The sequence below is a fragment of the Mercenaria mercenaria genome, chromosome 4, assembly GCF_021730395.1.
Source record: "Mercenaria mercenaria strain notata chromosome 4, MADL_Memer_1, whole genome shotgun sequence".
Classification (NCBI taxonomy): Eukaryota; Metazoa; Mollusca; class Bivalvia; order Venerida; family Veneridae; genus Mercenaria; species Mercenaria mercenaria.
In genome coordinates this window covers 42,316,013-42,341,603 of record NC_069364.1, presented here as the reverse complement: position 1 = coordinate 42,341,603, position 25,591 = coordinate 42,316,013, and the positions used below count along the sequence as shown (strand labels likewise).

The following is a 25,591-nucleotide window of genomic DNA, read 5'->3' as shown; positions in this document are numbered from 1 at the left end:
GAGAAACAGTTGTTAAAGAACTGATATGTTACAATGTTAAAAGAATAAAAGCTAAAAAAGACAGTATGCTACAGTTAAAATGGGACAGAGGCAACAGAATTACATACACTACAGGCAGCGCGCAGTCTACATTTGAACACCCGCAGCGGTGGTCAACAGCGGAGTGTCCGCTACAAAATGACCATCGAGGTCGGGTGTTCAGAGCCATTAACACCGCGGTCACTTTGAAACGGGATGTCCACGCTGACCTCGGTGGTCATCACGGCGACATCGAGGTGGCCGGCGCGGTCACCAATTTACCTGTACATTTATTTTCCACTATGATTTTTACGATCCATGTACATGTACATTTATATTTCCTAAAAAAAATTCAATCTTCAATTATAGTTTAGATGATAGCGTACGTATCACAAAGAAAATCAGTTTGTTTGTTGTACGTTTCATTGTTTAAAACGTAACTTGTTTCCGTTATGGTAACAGTTGTTCATGTATGTACATTTTCACGGATTTTATGATTGATTTGTTCATGTTTTATTTAATCACATTCCTAATACAAAGTCCGATGTTTTTGTTTCGAGAATTCAACGCATTCAATCGACACTGTTTTCAAACATAAATGTAGCATACCTACACGTCACGTGCACTATTTATAGCAAACCTCAAATAATACGTACTCGTTAGATTTTCAGGTTCTAAAGGAATTAGCATTTCTCATACATGTATACATAAATTTTGTGTCATCAACATTTATAGATAAATTTCAGGTTCTGATGGAAATAGTAAACAGAAAATGTATTTCAAGTCTTCGTCGATGTCAGAGTAGAAAAGCAGAATAGATCATCAGAAGATTGCATTATTTGATTTGATTCTCATCCATTAACATGAATCAGTTTACATAAACATATAAAATACTGCACAGAAAATATAATGTAAATGGCCAAGTAAGAGATACGAGAGACTTTATACTGTTATTACAAATACTACACCATTTTCATATATCACGTTTGTTTTAGGTATATATATATGTACATTATAATAATTAGGAAGTGTAAGCATTATTTTGGATATTTGTTTCTCAAAAAAAAAATCTCTTCATTATACACATATTATATGTTTGTAAAATAAAGATAAATAAAAAAGAATACAGGACCCCTCATGTTTACTGCTGAGAATTTGACAAATTACATGTACAAAACGGGATGGACTTTTTTTTGTGTGTGGGGGGGGTTGGGGCGGGGGGGGGGGGGAGGGGTTACGACGCACCGACACAATTAGGCTATAGGTCATATAGCGACTTTCCAGCTTTGCTGGTGGAGGAAGACCCCATACGGACTTCGGCCTTGGACACACATTGAAAATATTTTTATGATAATTCAACAAACAAAAATAATTTCAAGAATTAGGTGTTGGGTGTGGAAGTTATATATATGAATCTTCAACACTTCCGCATAATACATAATTCATATATCTAATTTATATCATGTGCGAAAGTATTTCAAAGATTCGTGTTTTTTGCAGTAATTAAGTCGGTACCTATTCTCTAACAGTTGGTAATTAATTGGTACACGATTTACTCAATTACTGGGCGTTACTCGCACGTGCAATTTATCTTAATTTAAGTTGGAAGTCGGTAGCTTTGCTCAGTGTGTGGGTGTGAATATCTCACGTGCACAAACTGGTATCTAATTGAACTTGATTGAAGGAGGTGTATTTTCAAAATAAAGGATTCTTATTGTACGTGTTCAAACTGTCATATAATTAGTAATAATTGAAGCCGGTATCTTTGTTCAGTGAGTGGGTGAGAATCTCTTGATCTGTAAATCTTTTGTTTTTCTGGTACAGCTTTTGGCAATATAAGCACCAGATGTTATTATGCTCCCTACATTTCATTATTTACAACCCACACTGTGACAGTATTACTGGATTAATCATATAGTGAAAATATAATAATTGGATTAACTATATAGTGCAAATAGTTCATTATTATACAGTTATTTTGTTTTTGTGATTACGAGATTCTGTGACAATGAGTATCAGACAGTTGACAAAACAGTGTACGCACTTTGTGGTACGTTACCAGTGTGATAATAAGACCCAGGTCAGGACTCGTGGATTTTTCCGCACCGATGAAGAGGTGAGTACTTCAGTTTTTGCTTAATGTCAATTCACAACCCGTGTAAAGCATTTTTGATTTTGAACAGTCGCACTTTTTCTATAGGCGAATAATTGACTTGCAGCGTGTATCGCAGGAAATCATTGTTTTATTTAATATTCATTTGTACATATCTATTTTGCATTATTTCGATTTTGAATACAAAATGTTATTCTAATTAAACCAACCCGACGTATATCAGTTAAATATGAGCACATTTTGACATTTTCGTCGGCACTGGCGGTATTTTTGCAACTTTTGAAATTGTGATTGTGTCAGTTGATCGACTGTATCTTAAAAACCTGTTCTTTGATTTTATTAAAACTTAGTTAGGAACTGTCTAATATTTTAGAGTTGAATTATGCAAAATTTCATGAATATTAAAAAACAACAACATTTTTTAAGAAATATATAGGCCTACAGTTGATTTGGCCAAGTTTCTGCATCAAACACATTGTAATTTTGCAGACGAACATGTTATTGAAAATTTTGTAGACGCCTGACGCACATGCGTATACTATTAAAGAGTGAAGGTTAAATATAAAATCGTCAATCGTTTTTTCCTGAAATTTCGTTTGCCTGACTTATACAAGTCAATGATTTTTAATTTAACACTGTGATTAACTCGACGATTTTTACTCATTTTCTCTTGAATAACTATGTATTGCTAGCAATCACTTGTTCAAATTATAAAGATTTCTGAAGTGAGTGGGCATGATCCGTGTACTTATAATACAGGTGTCAAGTTTGACACCCATGTGTATTGTCTATTAGTACAAATACTATGTGTATTGCATAATGTGTATTGTCAATTTGACAGCCGTGTGTGTTGTCAACAATGGTTGAATTTGAATTTAAGATTTTTAAAAGTGTCATTTTGGTCAAGTAGCACCCTGTTTCTTGTATACATGTATGTATATCATCGTGGCATGGGACAGCGTATTGATTGGCAAGATATTAGCATTTAAATTATGTCAATTAAATTCTAAAGTAACATGTATGTTGCCATCCCTAATCACGGCATGTATGAATGAAAGGTGTAACATCGTGACACGTGCTGATGTATTATTATTATACCAGATTTATTAAATTTTATGTATGACATAAGTATTTGAAATTAAACGCGTGATTTATGTCAAAGTTGCGGATTGTATCAGTGTATTAGAATTAAAAGAAAATTGACAAGATATTGGCTATGATTTGTAGCTTTTTATTTTATTATTATTATACGCACCTTGTAAAGTGTTACAATTATAAATAAGATTCAACTATGGAACAACCACAAAAATCTCGTATATAAAATGTTCTGTTCTGTTAATTTGATGCTCAGTGAATTAAACAGATGTGTAGATATTGTGCCCATTGTATATAATGTACCTTATTAAATTTCATAAGATCTGTTAGGTTTTATCGTAGCTGCCTACATTTAAAATCATAGTTAACTATTTTATACGGCTTTTTACTTATAGCTAGCTAATCCTATACAATTCTATATCTTTGTACGTATAAACATGTATATATACATGTATACTTTGATTTTTTTAATAGCAATACATGATATTATTAAAAGATGTGCAATGAAATTATTGAATAGATTTGGTAGACTTTGGTAACTTGATAGATCTGTCCTTGTCATTCAGTCTTAGATTCAAACATGCAGAACTATCTTAAAGAAAAACATCAGTCATTACATTCACATTTCCGAATAAAGAATTTTATTCATTTATCATTTATCATTGAATGCACGCAGACAATCAAGCATGTAAGAGATTATGTCTTGTGACTTGATCACTGTTCGAGATAAGAGTTATCAAAGCGCTATCGCTTTTTGCTTAAGTGGATTAAAGTCATTTTAAAAATAAAATTGCTCTTTTATAAAGAAAGATTCGCTATCAGCCTCTGATGTATAATAAAATTAATTTCGTTTTGTGTTTCAGATTATGGTAGACGGAGTTTATAAGGTTCAGTGGGGAAGGAAGGACGAGGTTGACACAGCGGTGGTGATCGCAGCGGGCAGTGAGAAGGAGATGAAGGCAGAATGCAAGAAGTTACAACGCGAGCCTGTCGCACATACCGCAACATCCGTTGCAACATCCGTTGCTACGACGAAACAAAGGTAATTACGTAGTGACAAGTCTACATATATTTTCACAGTAGTTAAGTGTAAAAGTCATTTCTTTCTTGCATAAAGCAGTCTTGTCACATAATAATTTTAGTTAAAAATTAGAGACAGCAGCAAAGTTTCTGGTGTAAGTGACAAATGTAAACACGCGAGAATTTCGAATTTGCATAAGGGGACAATAAGTGTTCTCTTAATTAATTCGAACAAATGTGACGCGCCAGTTGAAACGGGTAGTTTGGCTGAATGACGTTAATTGGTACCATTGCTTAAGCGTAGTGTACGTTTATACGTTTGAACAGAAATTTATTTACATGTAAAATAAAATATAAATTTTCTGAAACTGTAAAACGCATTTTAATCAAGACTGACATGCAGCTTATCTTCCTTTCTTTCAGACTCCAAAGCCGAGACAGCCCGCCAGTGTGATACGGGTTGTATCTCCACCTGGGTTTTACCCAGAGACAACTGTAACTGTGAGCGGTGGGTCAATCACAGTGTCGACATCATCTCCGGTCAGCGCAGCAACGACAGGGGTACAGGCCGTTACTACATCCGCCGTGACAACAGCCATGTCTTCATCAGCACTGACGGTTGTACCAGCCATCTCGTCATCCGTCGTGAGCACAGAAATATCGACGCAAGCAGCATCGCCGACGTCAGTCGAACCTGCCGTGGATGCTGTGCCTTCAGGCGACACTCCAACAACATCACGTCCTGGATTCATAAGCAGAACAGGCCGTCCAACGGGATTTGGACCACTCCAGAGCAACTTGTTGGCATTGGAGGCATCCGTTAGGTCTATGGCAGCGGAACAGATTAACTTACGAAAGCTTTTCGAAGCCGAGAGACGCGAACGAAGGGAGATGGAGGGGGAAGTAAAAGTAATGAGGGCTCTGCTAGAGAGCATCGCGTGTAAGCTGGAAGATATGAATATCAACAACAACACCGTTAGGCCTACAAGCACCGACGATCAGGAAGTGCCAGCTCAACACCATATTCCAATTGAGGACCTTCGAGACCTTCACAAGGCGTCATCTGGACCTGGGAACATGGCGGCACATCTAGTGCAGCGTCTCTATCCAGAACTTTTTGGAGTGACGAACTTACGATATATGTACAGTTTGGAATGGCGGGGGAAATCTAAATAAGAAAGAGCTGTGCGAGGAAAGGAAGGTTGTTGTGCAGCAGTATGTGTGTACGTTCTATCCGGAGGTGAAAGACCAAAGACTGTGGAAGGATGTTGTAGTTCCTAAGGTTAACGAACTTTTACGCCGTGTGAGCAGACAAGAACGTAAACAGAAAAAGCAGTCAACGACGTGCAATCAAGAACAAAGTCCAGCACTCAGCATGCCAGATATAAACTTTTCGTACGTGTCCGACGACTTTGTGTCATATATGAACCTGTGAGAAATATGAGACTTTCGAAAGAAACAGCATTGTACAAAGTTGCGTTTAAATGAATCTGTGTTCTTCTTAATGTATATACATGTCGTTTTTTATCCAAAAAAATAACTAAAATAGAGTACTCCGATTTTTGCTTTACTTACAAAGACCCACTAGCTCCATGTTTTGTATATATGTTTTGCTACTGTAGTTTTAGTTTGATCTTTGTTGTATTAAAACCGCCAAACACAGTTGTTAGGTATTGAATAAATTCTGTAGTTTTCATGTATACATTACATATGTCTGTCTATAATTACAATAAAGCATTTCTACTTCTTTTTTTGTGTGTTTAATATAATTATGCTTACTACTGTTATCATTCTCCAAAACCCCAATACTGCATTCTCTCCCTATCTCAAGACGTAATTCTCAGTGGACTGCTTTCGCCGATACCATGGACTTCTATACCTTTACATTTGTATATCAGGTATGCATTGAAATATCCTTCCAAGGGGATTATAGAATTGTGTGAAAATGTTGAAGCTCCATGTATAATATAAATGTTCGGCAAAATGCCTTCTTTTGAGTAATTTAAGGCAACATTTTTTCCGTTCAATGGGCGTGGCTTAAATAAATTTCTTGCTTGAAATTCCTCTAAAGAATACATCTTGCCGAAATTTTAGAACTAGTGGTGGAGGGGGGTCATGCCTGGACCCCTGGATTACCGAACATGAATCAGTAAAAAAGCAATTAGTCTAAAACAGGTGTGAATGAACAGAACACTACAGTTTTCAAGACAACAGATGCACTGTAAATATTGTTTGATCAAAAAGCATATAATTATAATACGCAGGTATTTACGTGTTGCATTATCAAAAGCAATAATTAAATTTAATATAGTTCGATTAAATCAAATTCGTAAATATTTACAGCTGTTAATTTAGGGAATAAATTGTGTATATTATATTTTCCGGTTAAGAACGACAAACTTTTAATGCATTTAAGTAGGATTTAAATTGAGGTCTAATTTTATGTAATTAACCTGAATTTTAGTATCATAACGAAGCACTGGATTTGAGTATCATGATGAAACAACCTTTAAATAATTAACGTGCGTAAACGAACTGAAATTGAATGAAAACTCAGACATGCAAACAATGATAAAGGAATTATAAATTCAAACATGCGAAAACAGTTGAATGAAACAAACTTAAAAATATATGAAAACTCAAACATGATAACGAAACTGTCAAATAGCAGCAGCCGTGAAAGATTTACAATTAGAACGAAATTGTACTAAATGTACATAATTCAAATATATATAGATCTATTAAAAAGTATGCAAATGAAGACACATTAATTGAATGCACGTTAAACTGTGAATGTTTACATTTCACGGCGGCTGCTTAACTCCAATACGCACGCTTGTAATATACCGTACCTGAATAAAAAAGAAATTATTAATATTTTTTTTAAAGGCAATTAAATACATTTGTAGAATGCACTTAATTTATCTTGAACTATTCTTTTTTTTATTTTATAAAATATTAATTTCCTATAAATTTTAACCCCGTGACCACCGCAATTCCACCGCAACGGACACCGGAAAACCACCGCGATCACTTATTCGACGGTACTGTAACGATCGTGTTTAATTGACCGTGGTGGTCAAACGGGTGTCCGACCACCGCAATTTGACACCCAAATTAAAAAACGAACACCGAGGTCGGGTGATTTATGTAGACTACGCGCTGCCTGTAGTGTACTGACCACCGCCAGCCTCTCTCTAAAGATACTGAGACTGGGGCTAGATTTAACATGAGTTGGTAGGTATAAAGTAAGTAATTATCATTTACAATAAATTGTAAGTCTAGAGGCATCCATTGTTGGTCATTATTAATGAACATCATCAGTACATTCAAACTGTACAGGTTAATGTGTATTGACTGCATTTATATAATGATTCCGAATTGTACTAAATTTCTGTCTGCTCAAACACGTGTTTCTGTTTACAAACATTGTAAAGTTATCAGCAATCACTGTCAGATAAGCCCAGCCCTACAGTCTAATCTAGGTTAATTGCTTTACCACCGCTGTATCAGAGAAGTGGGACCCGGTGTTTAAAATTAAACAGTTTAGTGTAGGCCTAGAAGTCTAACCCTCTAATGTTATTCAATTTTATCGGGAGATATCATCCATATGTTAAAAGCGCAGACTCATTTACCAAACGCGCAAGACAGTTACCCTGCGCATATAAGAAATATATAAGGTTGCCCGATTTACAAATCGTTGCACAGATAACAAATTGGTTATTTGCGCTGCACGATTTACCAAATGCGCAGATTGGCTATATGCGCGTAACATATATACGTCTTGTGGAAAATATGTCTCGAGTGGAGTGAAAATATGGAAACAGTTTTAATTGTGTCAAAATGGATCTTAAGTGGCTAAATTTTATATTAAACACAAAGAACAATTTATGGGTAGTTTCCATTTTAGCTGTCCCCACTGACTTTGACTATTTATTTTCGGAGGGTTGTGTTTAAATTTTTGTTAAAATAACACAGTGCTGGTATGGGGCCAGTAGCACTGATGGAAAAAGTGGGGATGTGGGTCGGCAGCCCTTAAAGTAACAAGACGTCAAGACATACTTCCGACCGGGAACCGCTAAATTGGAAGTGTCCCCAATTCATTCTAATGTTTATTCCTACATGTTTAAATTAATTCCCTTGGTTTGTTTACATGATGTGACACGAATTTACCTTCATTTTTTACGATATTTAGCAAAAACTGAATTCCGGTGAATTCATTTCGATACAGAAAATTGTTTGGAATAAAAAAGATCTTACATTTTCTGGGAATTCATGATCCATATTGTTCATGGATGCATTGTTTTATGACAATCGCTATTTTTCCTTGTTTTTCAATCTATTTTCATTTTCATATCCCCGCCGGAAGCCAAATGTTACAAACGATTTGATTGGTCGTTCATACAAAACAAAAATATTGGCTATAATTACGGTAAATGGGAATCTATAAAATGTGCTACCTACTGACAACGTTACCTTACTGATATTAATTTTCACGTTTTTGTTAATTTTTTGGCGTTAATTACTGTATCCATCCAAGTTCATTTGAACTAAGTGACCTTGTGAATTAAAACAATTAACCTCCGCACGGTAATATTGCCAATCTACATCTACATGTTACCCCCAAGCAATCGTTTACTGTACCAGTAAGATAATTGTGTCTAAACTGAGATATCTTCAAGCAGTACACGTCTAGATTTATGGCAAACTTTTTTATTTTTTAAATATTCTCTGTTGATTATTGAAAAATGATTGCATTTAAGGAAATTCTCATCAACAATAATTCTCATTAAGTCAATAAAATTATTTCCATAGTTCAGCAATAGAAGTCAATGCAATGCAATTTTTCTTTAAAATCAATGCTTAAATCAAATTATATAAACTAAATTTAGACATGATATCTTACGAGGGTTGTTTACAGAATTTTGTTCTACTGATCCATATCTGTTGGCAAAACCCAGTAATATGTAATTGCCAACGTATTTTATTTCGAACACCACATGGTTGATTCCCTTTTTTCAATGTGATAGTATATTATGAAAAAACAAAAAAATGAAATGAATTATCTTAAAAAACAATTTACAGACTCGGAAATGCTTTGAAATATAAAGCTAATTAGGAAAGTTATGGGCTTGCAGATAAACCAGCATAAAGCACTTTTTTTTTGTTGCTTAGCTTGCGTTTTATATCTGATTAATTTCTGTCAACTACATTACATTTCTCTTGAATTTTGACTCGTTTGGTGCCATTTTTTCGTCTGAACGTCGTTTTAGGTTATATGTCCGCCTTATGTTGACCAAAATCTGCTTCCTATAGCCAAAGATCTAGAGTATCAAACATTTTTCATATTATTTATTTGCAACATTTTCAATTGTAATTGATTTTAGTCTATGAATAGCTAAATAATATGTTCGTTGTAAGGAAAAAATATTGTAATTACCAAAGTGATGTGCGGCTTGTTTATATGTTTAACTGGGAAAAATGTCATTGGTATTCAAGTATGGAAGACCAAATGTCTCTGGTAATATTTCTGATTCTTTTAAAAGAAAATAGACACAGCCAACTTGACTCAGTCATTTTTGCACGAACAAGTTTTGTTTGGTTTTACGATTTGTTTTCAGATAGATGTTTTATATATATTTTTACTTCCGACATTACTCAATATTTCAACCAGAGTAATTCGAGATTGCGACTCGTTAACTCAAAATTCTACTTGCTATCTAAAAGGGCCTCTGTGGCTGCAGACTTTAAATCACTAGTTCCTCCACTGATGTGGGTTCGAAACCTTGATTTAGTTTATACATAATTTATTTTAGGTCGATTGTGAAGGAAGTTCTACAACTTATATTAATCACTCTCGATACCTCATTCCTGATGGAATCCATCGCCACGAGGGTATAAGAGAAGAGACCAGTTTCTCTTTTAATGCTGAGCGCCAAGCAAGGGACCTGCTGGTACCATTTTTCAGGTCTTTGGTATGACGCGGCCGGGGATCGAACCCACAACCTCCCGCACTCAAAGTGGACGCTCTACCACTAGGCTATCGAGGCGGTTTCGATTTCAATTGGGGTTTATAATTTTTCATGAGATGAAGCCACCCAATTAAGTTACAGATTAGATTTCTTTTGTTCTAATCCCTTTCATACTTGTAATACATTTTCCTATTTGTAAAATGTAATTGTAATGTGACGTCCGAAATAAATGTGCGGAAGGTCAGTGGTTCTATTATGGTGCTCGTCCACGCCAAAAACGATAATTGGAAGGGCTCCTATGTTTTTCCTCCATCATCACAAACGGGAAAAGTCACCACATGACCTAACAAGTGTAAATAAAATCTGGAAAGTAGATCCCTCGGAAGCACCGAGAACAAAGCAAAAAAAGTCTGTTTATGAGCAGTAATGGAAAATGCAACACTGCCCACGCCCCCTAGCACCGGCTTACTCTAACCCCATCAAAAAGCCGATGGTGGGGGCGTGAAGGATTTTTTACTTTCTGTTACCTCTTCTGAACAGACCCAATCAAATCGAGTATGCTATAACATGTATTTTGCTTGGTTCCATTCTATGATTCCAAGGTATCTTCTTCCAGACTTTATTAACTATCACAAAATCAATCTTTAAGTGCCGTGTGGCGACTGCAAAACTTCTCCCTGTACTTGGATTCAGTGCTGTTATATTTTCTGCTCCTTGGGGATCATGGAGTCCATTCAATATCAGTGTAATAGAGTTCTGCTTAAGCCGGTGCTAGCGGGAGTGAGAAGTGTTGCTCTTTACCTGTCTTGAACAGGCTGCTAAATATTTGCTTGGTTGCATTCCGTGATTCCAAGGGATCTTCATATAGATTTTGTTGTTGTCTTAACAAATTATCTGGAAGAGGAACAGTTAATTATCAAAATGTGATCAAGGTATTAGGAAAGGACATGCTTGTATTACATAATTGATAGAAAAGGTAAAGGTAAAGTTTATTATTTAATATATTGGTCGACGAAAGTCCCCATCTGAATTGGCTCACGGCAGGTGTCATAATATTTACCTCCCAGCATCCAGTTTAGGTCGATACTGCTGGGCACAGTACCAATTTAAACAAACCATCAAGCACTGAACACTAGTTGGGATATCGGCCAAGACAGGGAAAGCAATTCGGGTCGCTGGCGTTGTTGTCCAACCTGCTAACCACTACACCTGCTAACCACTACACCACTGACTCTGTAATAGAATGCACAGCGGATTGTCAACTTTATGCAAAATATATTATAAAGACTTTAGACGTAAGTACTAACAAAAATTACTTGGGATTTTTTTCATCAGTCTTACAAATGATATTGATAATTATAGGATATTAGTTTTGTATCTTGAAATATGCATGAGTTCTGCAGTGGAAATATTGCATGATTTTAGGAGCGCAATATTACTCCGCGAAAGATCGAGTGTATAGTTTTTTATCCAAATCTAATAATCTTTTTATTTCATACACATATTATACTTATAGTTATTATATAAATGATATAATTTGTTATTTAACCTGAGTAAAATTGAAAATATCGCCGTTAAATAACTTTTAAACTCGACGACATGCATGAAACTTATGGAAAATATTAATGTTTCAGTTTCCACTGTAGCTTAATATGTAATAACAACCAATACACTTACTGACAGTTTTTTATATATCGCTATTTTATATTTTTACCTTGCATGTGTAAATTCCAAATCTGGGTAATTCCACTTTTAGTTTTGGATGCTCATAATGAAAAAGAGCACAGCGTTCTCCTATCAATTATCGTCAATATTTACATGTTTTCAATAAAGTGTACATTATTTCCTTGCTTGTATTATACGCTATATGTCACAGGATAAGAAATATGTGCAGTCCGTCCAGGGCTCGAACCCGGAACCACTCGCAGGACGAATGCTCTACTGAATTAGCTAGCCAGCTGTCTGACACATTTTTCCCCGACATGACCAAGCCCGTACCGTAATAAATTTCCCCACAAAGTGGAAGTTCGTCCTCGAATACCGGAAATACATAATATTGCAAGCGTCATAAGACTGACCAAGCAAGCATGTCACGCTCCAGTGTCACAGGGTAAAACAAATGTGCAGTGAGTCTGGGCTCGAACCCGGGACACCTCGCTTACAGGATGAGTGCTCTAACAACTGAGCTAACTGGCTGTCTAATACATACTCTCCACCAACATGACCAAGTCTGTACCGTGACACTATACGTTATGATAATTTATTCACTCAATCATTTAATTCTGAACTGTTGCCTTAAACAATTAATAGTATGTTACCTAATGATCTAGTTATTTTATCAGAACCAATACTACAACCATCTGGTCGCGGACTGGCAGACGAAGGTTATACTTAGCTTATGTTACATTGTTAAAACCTTTCCGAAAATAGATACATTTTTATTTGATTTAGTTTGTTATGGACCTGGAGACGGTCGTAAAAGTATACATTCAAATTTTATTGTGAGTGTATTTTGACATTTTGGTAAAGAATAAACGGGAGAGGAGGTTGCATTTGATGAAATAAAATCAAACTTTCAGTAGAATATTTGCACCATTTCACGACATTTGAATTTTTGATGTTATTCTGTTGTTTACAAGTGTAACAGGATAAACTCGCTAAGATGATACACCTGGTTCCTACTTTTCTACTCATTTTATGTCAGTTTAAAGATTATTCTTAAACATGAGGTTAGAATTTGTAATTAAAAATTAGCTCAGCTGTATTTTACGATACTGTGATATTGTATACAAATAACAGTGATATACTTATTGCCGTAAATGATCTGTTTTGACGCTTATCATGAAAATTGCTCGACAAATTTACTCTCATTATTTGTACTCAACGAGTTTCGCTTTTCAGAAACTATTTCATTAAACTAGAATATCTTTTCTCTTTTTTCACTCTGATCCTAAAACTCAAAGAATTTAGTTACGTTGCTAGTCATAGTGGTTAATCTTTACAATTTTCTTCTACTAATTTTCAGTTTAGTTCCTTATTTCTGTCATGCATGTTTCATATGTATTTAGACCCAATGTCAAATAGAAATGTTTTCGTTGTCTGAGATCAATTAAAGAACTGCCTTTGATTGAAACTTGAAATTCAAGGTAATAGGTATATGCCAGAAAATGTTATAATTCCATACCATCATTTCTGTAGGCCAAAAGTGTAACTTTCACCCTTTGTTTTAATGAATTATGCGCCAAAAGTTTAAGGTTCATCAAAAGTGTTTGGAGACCACCCCTCAGGTTAATTTCAATTTTGGAAATTTATTTCTCAGAGGCCATTACTATTTATTATAAATTCACTGAACTGTTCAGAGGAAGTAGGTAATACATTATGCAAAGTTAAGGTTCTTTAATGGGAATAAGTATTTTGTCTAATATTACATGTACTTCGACTGTCAATGTTCTATTTTGTTTTGTAAAATATTAGACTTCTTTTTTAAAAGTATTTTTTCTTTAAATTTGTTTTGTTTGTGTTTATAACATATTTATCTAGGTATTCCCAGCAATGATATATGGTTATCTTACATATTTTCTTAAATATAAGAGTATTTTGTCATTTTGACAGCTCTGCTTTCACTTTCATTTTGCAATTGTTGCAACGTTTTGAAATGTAAATGTTTTGTAACATTTTTAGCACTGGGAGTACCTGGAGAAACATGTTAGGCACACAATAAGTATAGACATAATGTCAAAATATTTTTGAAAAAGTAGTTTGATATTTTGTATAAAACTGGATGTGGACGGAAAAGTACACATGTGATATAAGAGAACAGTTGGTATACCGAACAAAACAATCTCTTTTGAAATACACTTCTACTCTTTCTGAACAGTTTGGTATACAATTTATGGAAAACAAATGCCTATGAGGCCTAAAAACATAAAACGAAAATTCACCCAAGGGGCAGCCTCAAAACACTTTACATGAACCTTAAAGCTAAATAGATATAGTATAGATTTATTCGTGCAAATATTTATACTTAGATATTTAAATAAATTAAACAAAGTGTAATTTATCCTTCCAAACAATGATTTTTTATGGATAGACACAACTAAATATAAGACTCGCTGTAATTAGTTTACCCTACTATTTATTTCTATTTTGCTTCACTGCAGTAAGTCGAAAAGTACAAGGAATCGGTCAATCAAATACAAAACAACGGGAAAAGACACGTCACTATTACCTGATCGTTAAATGGTTTCCCAGGTAACGTGTGTATAGCATTACTCTTCAATTTTGAAAACAAAATTTGGTGTTCTGACACCAATGTAAACAAAAATGAGTCCAAAATTTGACTTTTGACTTTATTTTGCATTTATGTAGACACGCAACAATTTTAAACAATGCCACTTGGAATAGATAGATCAGACTTCCTTGTCGAGAAAAATAAAAAGTTGGAGAGAGATTTGCGAGTAAGTTGTAGAGGGATATTTTTAACTTGTGATAGTAAACGGATTGCACAATTTAATCGGACAATGCATGAATAAAGTCTGATGAAATGAGATATGAAACAGGAGTCAAACTTTAACTTCATAAAAACTTGAATATCTGTTAAAAGAGAATAAAACTAAATTGATAATTTTATGACATTTTAGACAGATTTCATTTTGATAAAACATGACAAGAAATGCGGATTGGTTGAGAGGGCTAAGACGCTTTCCTACGGAGGTGAAGTCCCCAGCTTCTAATCCTGGCTACTCTCATTGCGGTGTGTCCTAGTCTAAATAATGAGACCTCGGGCAGACCGATTTTACATTTTGATATTTTACGTTGTCTACCTAGAGGTCTCAACCAGAAACAATCAAAACTGTGGTGGAAACTGTGGTCTATTGAAATTACGATTTATCAGTAGTCACGATTTTTCTTTAGCCCTAACTGCTTACCTGTTGTTTTAAATCATAAAGAGTAAATAAAAAACATAAGAACCTGACATATTTATCAAGAATTTCTGTTGTAAAAAATTTAAACCTCTAACGTTTCAATCGTCTTCATGTAATGGCGGTCGGAGGCGTGACCAATGAAAACGCTTTGTGTAGTAATGTGTTCACCGGTGATCGGCCATTTTCCAATATGTAGTACACTCGTGTTAAACCTTGGCAATTTTTTAACTGCCATAGTTTGAATTTTTCTCAAGAAATCTCGGTAATATATACATCATTGAAAAGGAAAAATTACAGGCTTTCTGTGTATGTATTTCTTTTTTTTATCCGTTGCATTATTATAACATACTTCCTGCCCAACGGATTCCATTGGGTATTACTTACGCAAAGAAGAGGACAGTGCTACCACATTCTTTACCTTTTCTGGTTTGTACTCGGAGGCGGATATCGACAAGTCAAAATAATATAACGATATTCAACTCTCGAGTACAATTATTTGGACTAGGTGTGTCCTTGGTCAAGGCACTTTATCAGGACTGCCACCGTTGACCCAGCTGTAAATGGGTACCAGCAAATTGCTGGGGTATTATAATTGGTTTTAACTGTTCTTGAAATAGGGTCGCTCAAAAGCTCTACAGAGCTTAATTATTATATTAATTGTTTCACAAAGTGGACTGGTAAATAAAATACCTTTACCTTTAACACTTGTTTTAGCTGTTAATTTGGGTACAAATGAATTAATAACACTATCATCCTATGTACTGCGCTGGTGTACGTACTTGTGCTCTTTTGGACTTTTTAGCCCACCTGTAACTTAATGACAAAGTGAGCTTTTGTGATCGTCCTTTGTCCATCCATCCACAATTTCTTGTGAACATGATAGAGACCACATTTTTCAATCGATTTTTATCAAACTTGCACCCAACTTGTATTTGCGTAATATCATACATGCCATAATTTTTCAGAACGTTTCCGGGATTCTGAGTTAAAATTTCCGGGATTTTTACCTTTTGTCCGGGACATACACCGTGACATTGGTATTCGTCTGTAGATTATAAGGATCAACCAGGTCATCGTGATTTAGATTCTTGCTAATTTGGTATTATTCTAAAGCTTAAACATTTATCTAATAATTAAATTGAATTCTTAATGGAATAAAATAAATTTTGTAGATAAAAATCGACAACATAAAATATATGGAGTTGGGTCAATTTTCATCGGTCGGTCGGCAAAGGCATTCAACATTTTAATTTAGAATATGTGTGACAATCGATCTATATCTTAAATGATTACAACCTTTTAAAATAATTATCATTTAATTGACCGTTTTCAATAATCTCTTCCATAAAGGCTACATGTAGCTTTACCGCCAACGTGCTAAAAACAAAGAGATTTACGACTTTTCTTCATAATTTAAGTATCATAAAACAGTTATTGATTGCATAATCCTGTCTGTTCTTAATCAGGGTCATCATAATAACTGACGGTAACTTAATCAGTGTCATCAAAAGATCGTCGCGTGATCAAAGCGAGCTTAATCAACACGTGTCCCGCTCGAGGGCATGAAACTGATTAGGAATAAACAAGGTGACACCGCGGACTGTTAATTGTGTAAAATTGAACAATTTATAGACAAAAAAACAAGTTTTTTTTGATTATTTTTATTTGTTCCTATATTTTTATTTTTTCCGGGACTTTTCAACCTTGTCCGGGACACCGGGACGAGTATGTAATTTCCGGGACAATCCCGGACAATCCGGGACGTATCACATGTATGGTAATATCTAGGTTCCTTTTGAAAACTGGCCAGATCTTTTAATTGGTCACAGAGTTATGGCCCTTTAAAGGGCCAAAATTTGCTGTTACAGCTTTTGCAGCCATATATAGAGACTTCATTTATAAATGGTTTGATTTGATACAAACTTGCAAAATATCTTTAACATCAATAGATCTTGGATTCCATGATGAATTCGTCAGATCCAATTATAGGTTCCGGAGTTACGGCCCCTGGTTGACCCCTGAAAGAGCCAAAATTTGTTAATTTTTATATAGTGAACAAGATAACAGTGACATTTTGCATTTGATTTTAACCACACTTACACACAACTTAAGTCACAAAACCGGCTAGATTTACAGTTGAGCGATATAGAGTCATCATGACTCTCTTGTTTGTAGTTTAATATTAATGTTTCAGAATTTATTTAAAAACAAAGAGTAATGAATTCATGACTTTTTATAAAATAGATAAAAGAAATGGAACTTGTTTATTCATACAAACCTAACTTGTAGTGTTATAAGTTATATATAGGGCTGTCTGACCTATTATTATACATGTATATTTATGTGCTTTTTTTGGCCATTTTTGGAGCTGACATCTTGCATACTTTAGTTGTAAGCTATACATGTATGTGTGTGCTTTCCACTGATTGTGCATCTGCTAAGTATTGCCTGATGGTGTGAAGTGAAGCTTCATACATAAACACTTGCATGTAAAATGTATTATTTGTTTTTTAATGTTACCAAATTTTACAAAAAGATAATTTTTTTTATTATTTTTTTCATTTGTTTTATTAGGATAAGAGGTGGTTTTTTTTATTATTATTATTATTATTATTATTTATACAGCGCCCTTTTCATGATAAACACGCGCAAAGGTGCTTTACATATACATGTAGCAAACGCAGCCACACAGGGCGCGAAATTCATCTTCTACTACTAAAGACACAGAGCGGTCTGACCAGAGGGACAGAGTGAGATAAAGCCTCCAGAACAGATAGAGAGAAATCCTTTTTAGGTACAGACTTGTCCGGCTAACTTAGCCTAGCTTTTTGCGAATAGACAGTCTGGTTCTTTAACGTGCCCGGTGTATAGCACTGATACACGCGAAGCTGTCTTTCCTGGGAAGAACCAGTACAGGCCTCTAAGTTAGGTGGGAGACACTCAAGAGCATCTCAGAAATTTCCAGTGCCTGGACCGGGATTTGAACCCTGGACCTCTGGATTGACAGTCAAGCGTGTTACCACTAGACCACCGGCCCACATATTTTAAATCATATATATGTCAGTACAGATGATTGTGATTTCCAGTCTAATTGTATGGTTTACATGAAAATCAATCGTCTTGCATTTACAGTAAAAAAGAATGTCTTCATCAAACTTGGTCTGTTGGTCTGGTCTGTTTATAAGGTCCACTCCTAATACTGTTCAAATAGTGACACTTTGAGAGCTAATTTTGACCAAAACCACAAAATTAAATGATTTTACAGTATACTATCCCATACGATTGGTACTTAAAATATTCTCAAAAAGTTGTCCCCCTTGAAAAAAGAATGCCATTTGTAAAGAAATAAAGATAAACAATTGCTAAAAACTACAGACTTTTGGACTTCAGTGTATATATTATCAGTAAACTGACAATTGTTTTGGGGAGTAATACATGTTTTATATGCTGTTTAATTTTCATGTGAAATAATCCTTTTTTTGTATGATTTGGTGTTGACTGAATTTTTTTTCTCAAAATGTAAGGCTAAGCGTTAAACGATGTCTTCTCATGATGGATCTTCACCAAAGTTGGTGTGTAGTATCCTTGTAAAGTCTTCTCTTAAATTTTTTTTAATGGAGCTACTTGGTTCCTTTTGTGGGGGCACTTGAGCTCAAAATAGAACTGTCTTTAAACAATTTATTCTCATGAAGGCTTGATGGATCTTCACCAAACTTGGTCTGGAGCATCTTCATAAAGTCTTGTCTTAGATATTTTCAAATGGGAGACTTAGCTCCTTTAAAACGCTACTAGAGCTAAAATTAGACATATCTTTAAATACATATTGCAGATGAACAGCTTGTCAGATATGCATTAAACTTGGTCTGTAGAAACCTTATAAGGTCCTCTCTCATGTTTGTTCAAATCAGTTCCTTTGACATGTTCTATGTTTTATGCTAAACACAGTTGTTACCATTCAAGATTTCATTTGTCATACATATATTCAAAGTTGAATATTCAAGGTCAGGTGAGTGTGACACAGGGCCACTAATAGCCCTGTTGTATTGTCATGCAGAATCTTGCTTTCTGATCTACCTGTTTTGTAAAATTGTTTTTTGGTGGTCATCATTAATCATTTAGGTCTATATATGGTCTTGAATTTTGCCTTTTGTTGATGTTCTGAGTTCATGTATATATTCAGAACCACACATAAATTAGTGCGTGATCATTTCATATACATACAAAATTACAAATGTCTGTTTTTGTGTATAGTTATGAATTACTATTTGGTGGTTATTGTCACTGCAGCTCATTATTTTCATGGCAGGCCAAGAATGAGAGAATTATTTCCTTGGAGACAGAAAATGCCATGTTATACTTGAAGCTTGCTCAGTTGCGAAGTAATCTGCAGTCAAGCAGGGAGGAAGTCTCTGGACTGCAATTATCGTATGATGGCGAGACAAAATTCCGTCAGAATGTCATAGAGTCGGCCCTAAAGTTCAAACAGGAACTTGAGGTATGGGGTCACTAAGCAGTGTTTAACTAAGTTATTAGGGCGTTTTTATTTCATAAAATATGTTTGGTGAAAGCATCCATTCCCTATTTACAGATCAAAGAACTCCAAATTTAGAAGTTAAAATCATAAATTCTTTTTAAAAAAAAAGTAAAAAGTTTTCATTTCCTTATGCTTCAGTATAGACATACATAATTTATGTGCTTAATTTAGGAATATGTTTTTTGCAATTTCAAATCAGTTGTGTAAATACAGTTGATACTCGGTAAGGCGTAAAAAAAAAATTGTTTGTTTCCGGTATCCCGACCTACCCTAGATTTTTGGCCCGACCCTAAATGTTTTTGGAGAATAATTTGTTCAACTTTTACACAAAACTGTGCAAAACTGCACTTTTTATGCTTAAAACATGGTCAGTGATGTTAGAAATCAACTTACTGATGCTCTAAAGGCATAACCCCCTTATCTGTATTCATTTTTTGACACAAAAATAATTTTCGAAAAGTCTCCCTTAATAAAAAGAATTTCCAAAAAAAAAAATTTCCGACTTACCTACCCTAATTTTTTTGAGCATGTTACCGGAAACAAAGAATTTTTATTTTTTTAGGCCTAATCTCAAATTTCAAGGGATCAAGATTTTTACTTCAAGATAACTAAAATTCAGTCTAAAATGATATTTTGTGCACGTGTTTTTGGGACAGGACTTGAAAATATCTTTGAGATTACCACAATTTTGAGATAAGCGAGTTCGAGATATTGAGTTTCAACTGTATTTTATTTTTGTTATTTGTTTTGACATAATAAGAAATTACATGCTTCAAGGAATTGTCCATGTTTATAAATCATGTAAGCTAATAAATGTAATTAAATGTTTTAGCAAATCAAGAGAAAGCTCTCAGCTTTACAGAGGGTGGCCGTTGACCTGCCAGTACAAATACAGAGTGATATCAAACATGCAAACTCTGTCATCCAGCGTCATCGCCATCTGTTTGCTTCCCAGACGTCAAGTTTATCCACCATGCAGGATCAAGTAGGTCATCTTCAGGAAGCTTTACAAGATGTGACAGATAGGCATGCGAAAGAAAAGAAACGACGACAGGAGCTGCATAATTTATTAATGGTAAATATTGTTAGATTATCAGTCTGCTGTAATCTGTCATAAATAAGTTGGCCTAAGTCTGTTTTTTAAGTCACAATTGGTTTATTTTTGTGCCTTTCAAAAAAAATGGGGGTTTCAGGGGTGGGGTGGGGTGGCACTTAGATTTACCTTTGCCTGTCAATCCGTTTACCTGACAAAATTTATGTTGTGTTTATTTCCTAGAATTGTCAGACATGAAGTTATGCTCAAAGGGTTTTATTTAGAATTTCACTCTGTAAGACCAGAGATAAGGCCCTTGACTTAGTCAAAAACAAGCGTTAAGGACCTAAAAGTTTGTGCCAAAGATATCTCAAAAAGTATTTTACATAGAATTGCTGCTGTTTTCTGGTTGTCTGATCCTAAAAAATGGAATGTCCCCGCAAAATGACTGTTCTTGAAGTTTTTGCTCAGAAATTAGATGATTTTCATAAACACATAGCTATTCTTTTGAGAAATTCTTTTGCTCTCGATGAGATACTTTATTTGTTTCTAAATATATATATAATTCTATTACAGGAGTTAAGGGGTAATATACGTGTTCATTGCCGTGTTCGACCACTCATGGACTTTGACAGTGGAGGAGAGGACAGTAAAATGTTGGGCAGGTGTGTATCATATTGAATAAAATGTGATTGTAAGAGTAGAATGGAACCTCTTTTAGTACAAAGTTAGGATGTAATCTCCCTAAGTGTAGTTGAACCATGCAAAGTAGGAACATAACATGGAACCTCCCACAGTACAAAAATACCTTCCTTAGCACAAGGATACCTCCCTAAGTACAAACTTATAATGGAACCTCCCTCAGTACAAGGATACCTCCCTAAGTACAAACTTATAATGGAACCTCCTTCAGTACAAGGATACCTACCTAAGTACAAACTTATAATGGAACCTCCCTCAGTACAAGGATACCCCCCTAAGTACAAACTTATAATGGAACCTTCCAAAGTACAAGGATATTCCCCAAGTACAAGGATACCTCCCTATGTACAAACTTACAATGGAACTTTCCTAAGTACAAGGGTATCTCCCTAGGTACAAGGATACCTCCCTATGTACAAACTTATAACGGAACCTACCAAAGTGCAAGGATATCTCCCTACGTACAAGGATACCTCCATATGTACAAACTTATAATGGAACCTTCCTAAGTACAAGGATATCTCCCTAGGTACAAGGATACCTCCCTATGTACAAACTTTCAATGGAACCTTCCTAAGAACAAGAATAACTCCCCAAGTAAAAATTTAAAATGGAGCCTCCCTAAACTGACTTCCCTGCAAATGGGATTCCTACGCAAACCAAATAGATTCTTTGATCCTGGTTTTCTATCTATAGTGTTAAACCAATACTCTGAATACCTCAGAATTCAGGATACTGGAAAATTAAAAAAAAAGAACGAAACACATTTGCCCCTTCAAAACTGGTTATAGCTTTGACAGAAAGAATTTGAATTAGAAACACAGGTGGAGGAGTATGAGAAAGAAGAACAAATACAGTAATCTTTTAGTAGTTTTCAACCAAAAAATTCAAAAATTAATCACTGTGAACTAGGGGTGACTATTGAGGCCAATTTTGACTATTGCAATACTATTGATATTGCTTAAAAACTATTGCGATACTATTCTATTGCAGGTTACTATTGCGATACTATTGCAATAGTTATCGGCCATCCTATTTTATACAGTAAAGCTACCAACTGGCATTGTTACACAGTGTAAGAGACGGCACTGTTTATAATTGCTGTTAACACACATTGAGATGTTTGTATAAATGAAATGGACAGAAATAATTCTAACATTAAATATTTCTTGACTTCCTTAGCTTTGGAACAATAAGTAAAACAATAAACCTATGCAAGGTATACTCAAACGAATCGGCCATTTTGTTGGGTTAGCTCTAGATGTAGTACTGATGTTATTGGTGGTAGTACAGTATCATATACCTATGTTAAACCTAACCCTAACCTCTAGTCAGTGTATTGTACGCTCAGTGTACTACCTATAGTCATATTTGATACTGCATATATGATTAACGATTTTGTTGCAAGTGTCAACATGTTTAATAACCCAAAGCATCGAAAAAGACGTAAATTAACGGATCGGTTTAACGTGTACCAGCACTAAATGAAGGGCCCTACCGAACAGTTTGCTGTATAATACAAGTATCCTTCTTTCTCCATGTCCATAGTACATTTTCTCATCTAAGATTAACAGGTTATTTAAATATATTTAATCAAAGTTTCTAAGAAACTAAATTTATTAATTATCTCCAGACTTCTCAGTCCTTTATGGTAGTTAAATTCCGTGAGGGTATTATTGTAATGGAGATGTAAACATTTTCCGAGGCGCAAATGAAAGCTGGCTCTGTTTCTTGGTTTATAAATTATAAATTATTTCTGTATTTACTAAAATTTCAAAACTATCGAAACTATCGATTGTTGAAGGAACTATCGGCGATTGTTATTGGATCGTGACTTTTCTATCGATGCATGCTATAGGGACACTTAGTATCGCAATGCATCGATAGTTCGATGTATCGTTACACCCCTACTGTGAACTCAAAGTACTGGTACGGATTTAGTCAATAACTATACAAAACTGGATGCTAGCCTAACAGAATCATTCTGAATACAGCACCTCCCAAGTCGTACACATGACTTGACCACAATTCTGGTATTCGGAAGGGCCATATTGACAGTTAATACTTTTCCTCTCATGGTTACATGTATATTGTACATCATACAGATTAAACTCAGTATCTCAAATTCCAAGGGATCAAGCGTTTTAGTTCGAGGTAACTGAAATTCAACTTAAAATGATATTTTGTTAATGTGTTTTCGGGACGGGACTTCAAAATATCTTCAAGATAGCCCGAATTTTGAGATATGAGTTTCAACTGTATAAAGAAAAAAACAGCTAACCTGCCACTTGTTATTTTGCCAGTATCTTGAAAATAACTGAAAGTACATTTTTAGCTCGTCTGATTTTTGAAAAACTTGATCATCATCCGCGTCAGTGTTGGTTAAATTTTTTGTTTAGGTCCACCTTTTCTCTAAAACTATAAGAGCTACAGCTTTGAAAATTTGCACACTTGTTCATCATCATTGGGTGACTATGTAGGCCAAGAACCATAATTCTGATTTTGCATTTTGTGAGAATTATGGCTCTTTTTGTACTTAGAAAATTTGAATTTCTTGGTTAAATTTTTTGTTTAGGTCCACCTTTTCTCAAAAACTATCAGAACTACACTGTTAAAACTTTGCACACTTATTTATCATCATTAGATGACTATGTAGGCCAAGATCCATAACTCTGATATGCATTTTATCAGAGTAATTTTTTGTACTTAAAAAATTTGATTTTCTTGGTTAAAATTTGTGTTTAGGTCCACCTACCTGTTCTCAAAAACTATAAGAGCTACAGCGTTGAAACTTTGCAAACTTGTTTATCATCATTAGATGACTATATGGGCCAAGAACCATAACTCTGATGAGCATTTTATCAGAATTATGGCCCTTTTTGTACTTAGAAAATCAGTATTTCTTGGTTGTTTTTTGTTTAAGTTCACTTTTCTTGAATACTTACTATAGCTTTGAGTAAGAAGGCAAAGAACTATAACTCTTTGCTTACATATTGTCCAGCACTTGCAGACGAGCGATGGCACCCGAAGTCGGTGCCCTGGTTGGAATTTAGCGTACTATAAGATTCTTTCACTAGTTGTAGGTGCAGATGGGAATATCTGGCTCTCGGGTAAACTGTTTAGGCGGTAACAAGGCTATACCGAGTTACCGTGTAAACAGTTACCCGAGAGCCAGATATTCCCATCTGCACCTACAGCCAGTGATCGAATCTTTTTTTTGCATACCATATTCAAGAAATTATTGTAAAAATAAAATCAGGTGAACGATTTCTTTTTAGAACTATTTCTTACAGCAGCATATTTAAACAAAGTGCAGGAAACCAATGTCTGTAAACAGGAAATACGTCATGACGTTTCAAAGACAAATAACAGTTTAGTTCCAGTTTTGTTTTATCAGTTGCAGCGTAACGTTATGAATTTTTAGCTCACCTGAGCCAAAGGCTCATGGTGAGCTTTTGTGACTGCTCAATGTCCGTCATAGGTCGTGGGTCGTGCGTCTGTCAACAATTTCTAAAAAAATCTTCTTCTTCAAAACCACTGGGCAGATTTACACCAAACTTCACAGGAATGATCCTTGGGTAGCCCCCTTTCAAAATTTTTCAAAGAATTGAATTCCACACAGAACTCTGGTTGCCATAGCAACCGAAAGGAAAAACTGAAAAAATCTTCTTGTCCAAAACTGCAAGATGTAGAGCCCTGATATTTGGCGTGTGACATCATCTAATGGTCCTCTTAATAAGACTCTTCATATTATGCCCCTAAGGGTGAAAAGAGGCCAGCCGGAGGGTCCCAAGTTTTACATAGACTTATATAGGAAAAAACTTTAAAAATCTTCTTGTCTGAAACCACAAGACCTAGGCCTTTGATATTTGGTATGTAGCATTGCCTTGTGGTCCTCTACCAAGATTTTTCAAATTATTACCCTGGGGTGAAAAGAGGCCCCGCCCGGGGGGTCCCAAGTTTTACATAGACTTACATAGGTAAAAACTTTAAAAATCTTCTTGCCTGAAACTGAAAGACATAGGCCCTTGATATTTGGTATGTTGCATTGCCTAGTGGTCCTCTATCAAAATTGTTCAAATTTTGCCCCTGGGGTTAAAAGAGGCCCTGCCCTGGGGGTCCCAAGTTTTACATAGACTTATATAGGGAAAAAACTTTAAAAACCTTCTTGTCTGAAAG

The 25,591-nt window shown here is 35.1% G+C and overlaps 2 protein-coding genes across 6 annotated transcripts in view; one reads left to right on the top strand and one right to left on the bottom strand.

The window, feature by feature from the left end:
- The window catches only part of LOC123551549 (centrosomal protein of 57 kDa-like), a 50,796-nt gene extending 42,160 nt beyond the window's left edge, over nt 1-8,636 (bottom strand). The window contains exon 1 of one of the 2 annotated variants that reach the window (XM_045340571.2): nt 8,507-8,636. In XM_045340571.2, the coding sequence (XP_045196506.2) occupies nt 8,507-8,539 (33 nt within the window). In that variant the 5' untranslated portion in view covers nt 8,540-8,636. The remainder of the gene's footprint in view (nt 1-8,506) is intronic. The other variant, XM_053541040.1, reaches the window with a different exon arrangement.
- A 5,877-nt stretch (nt 8,637-14,513) lies between these two features.
- LOC123551548 (kinesin-like protein KIF25) overlaps nt 14,514-25,591 on the top strand; it is a 53,651-nt gene continuing 42,573 nt past the window's right edge. For all 4 annotated transcript variants that reach the window (XM_045340569.2, XM_045340567.2, XM_045340568.2 and 1 more), the window contains exons 1-4: nt 14,514-14,675; nt 19,450-19,638; nt 20,510-20,752; nt 21,287-21,375. In XM_045340569.2, coding sequence (XP_045196504.2) covers nt 14,607-14,675; nt 19,450-19,638; nt 20,510-20,752; nt 21,287-21,375 — 590 coding nt within the window. In that variant the 5' untranslated portion in view covers nt 14,514-14,606. The remainder of the gene's footprint in view (nt 14,676-19,449; nt 19,639-20,509; nt 20,753-21,286; nt 21,376-25,591) is intronic.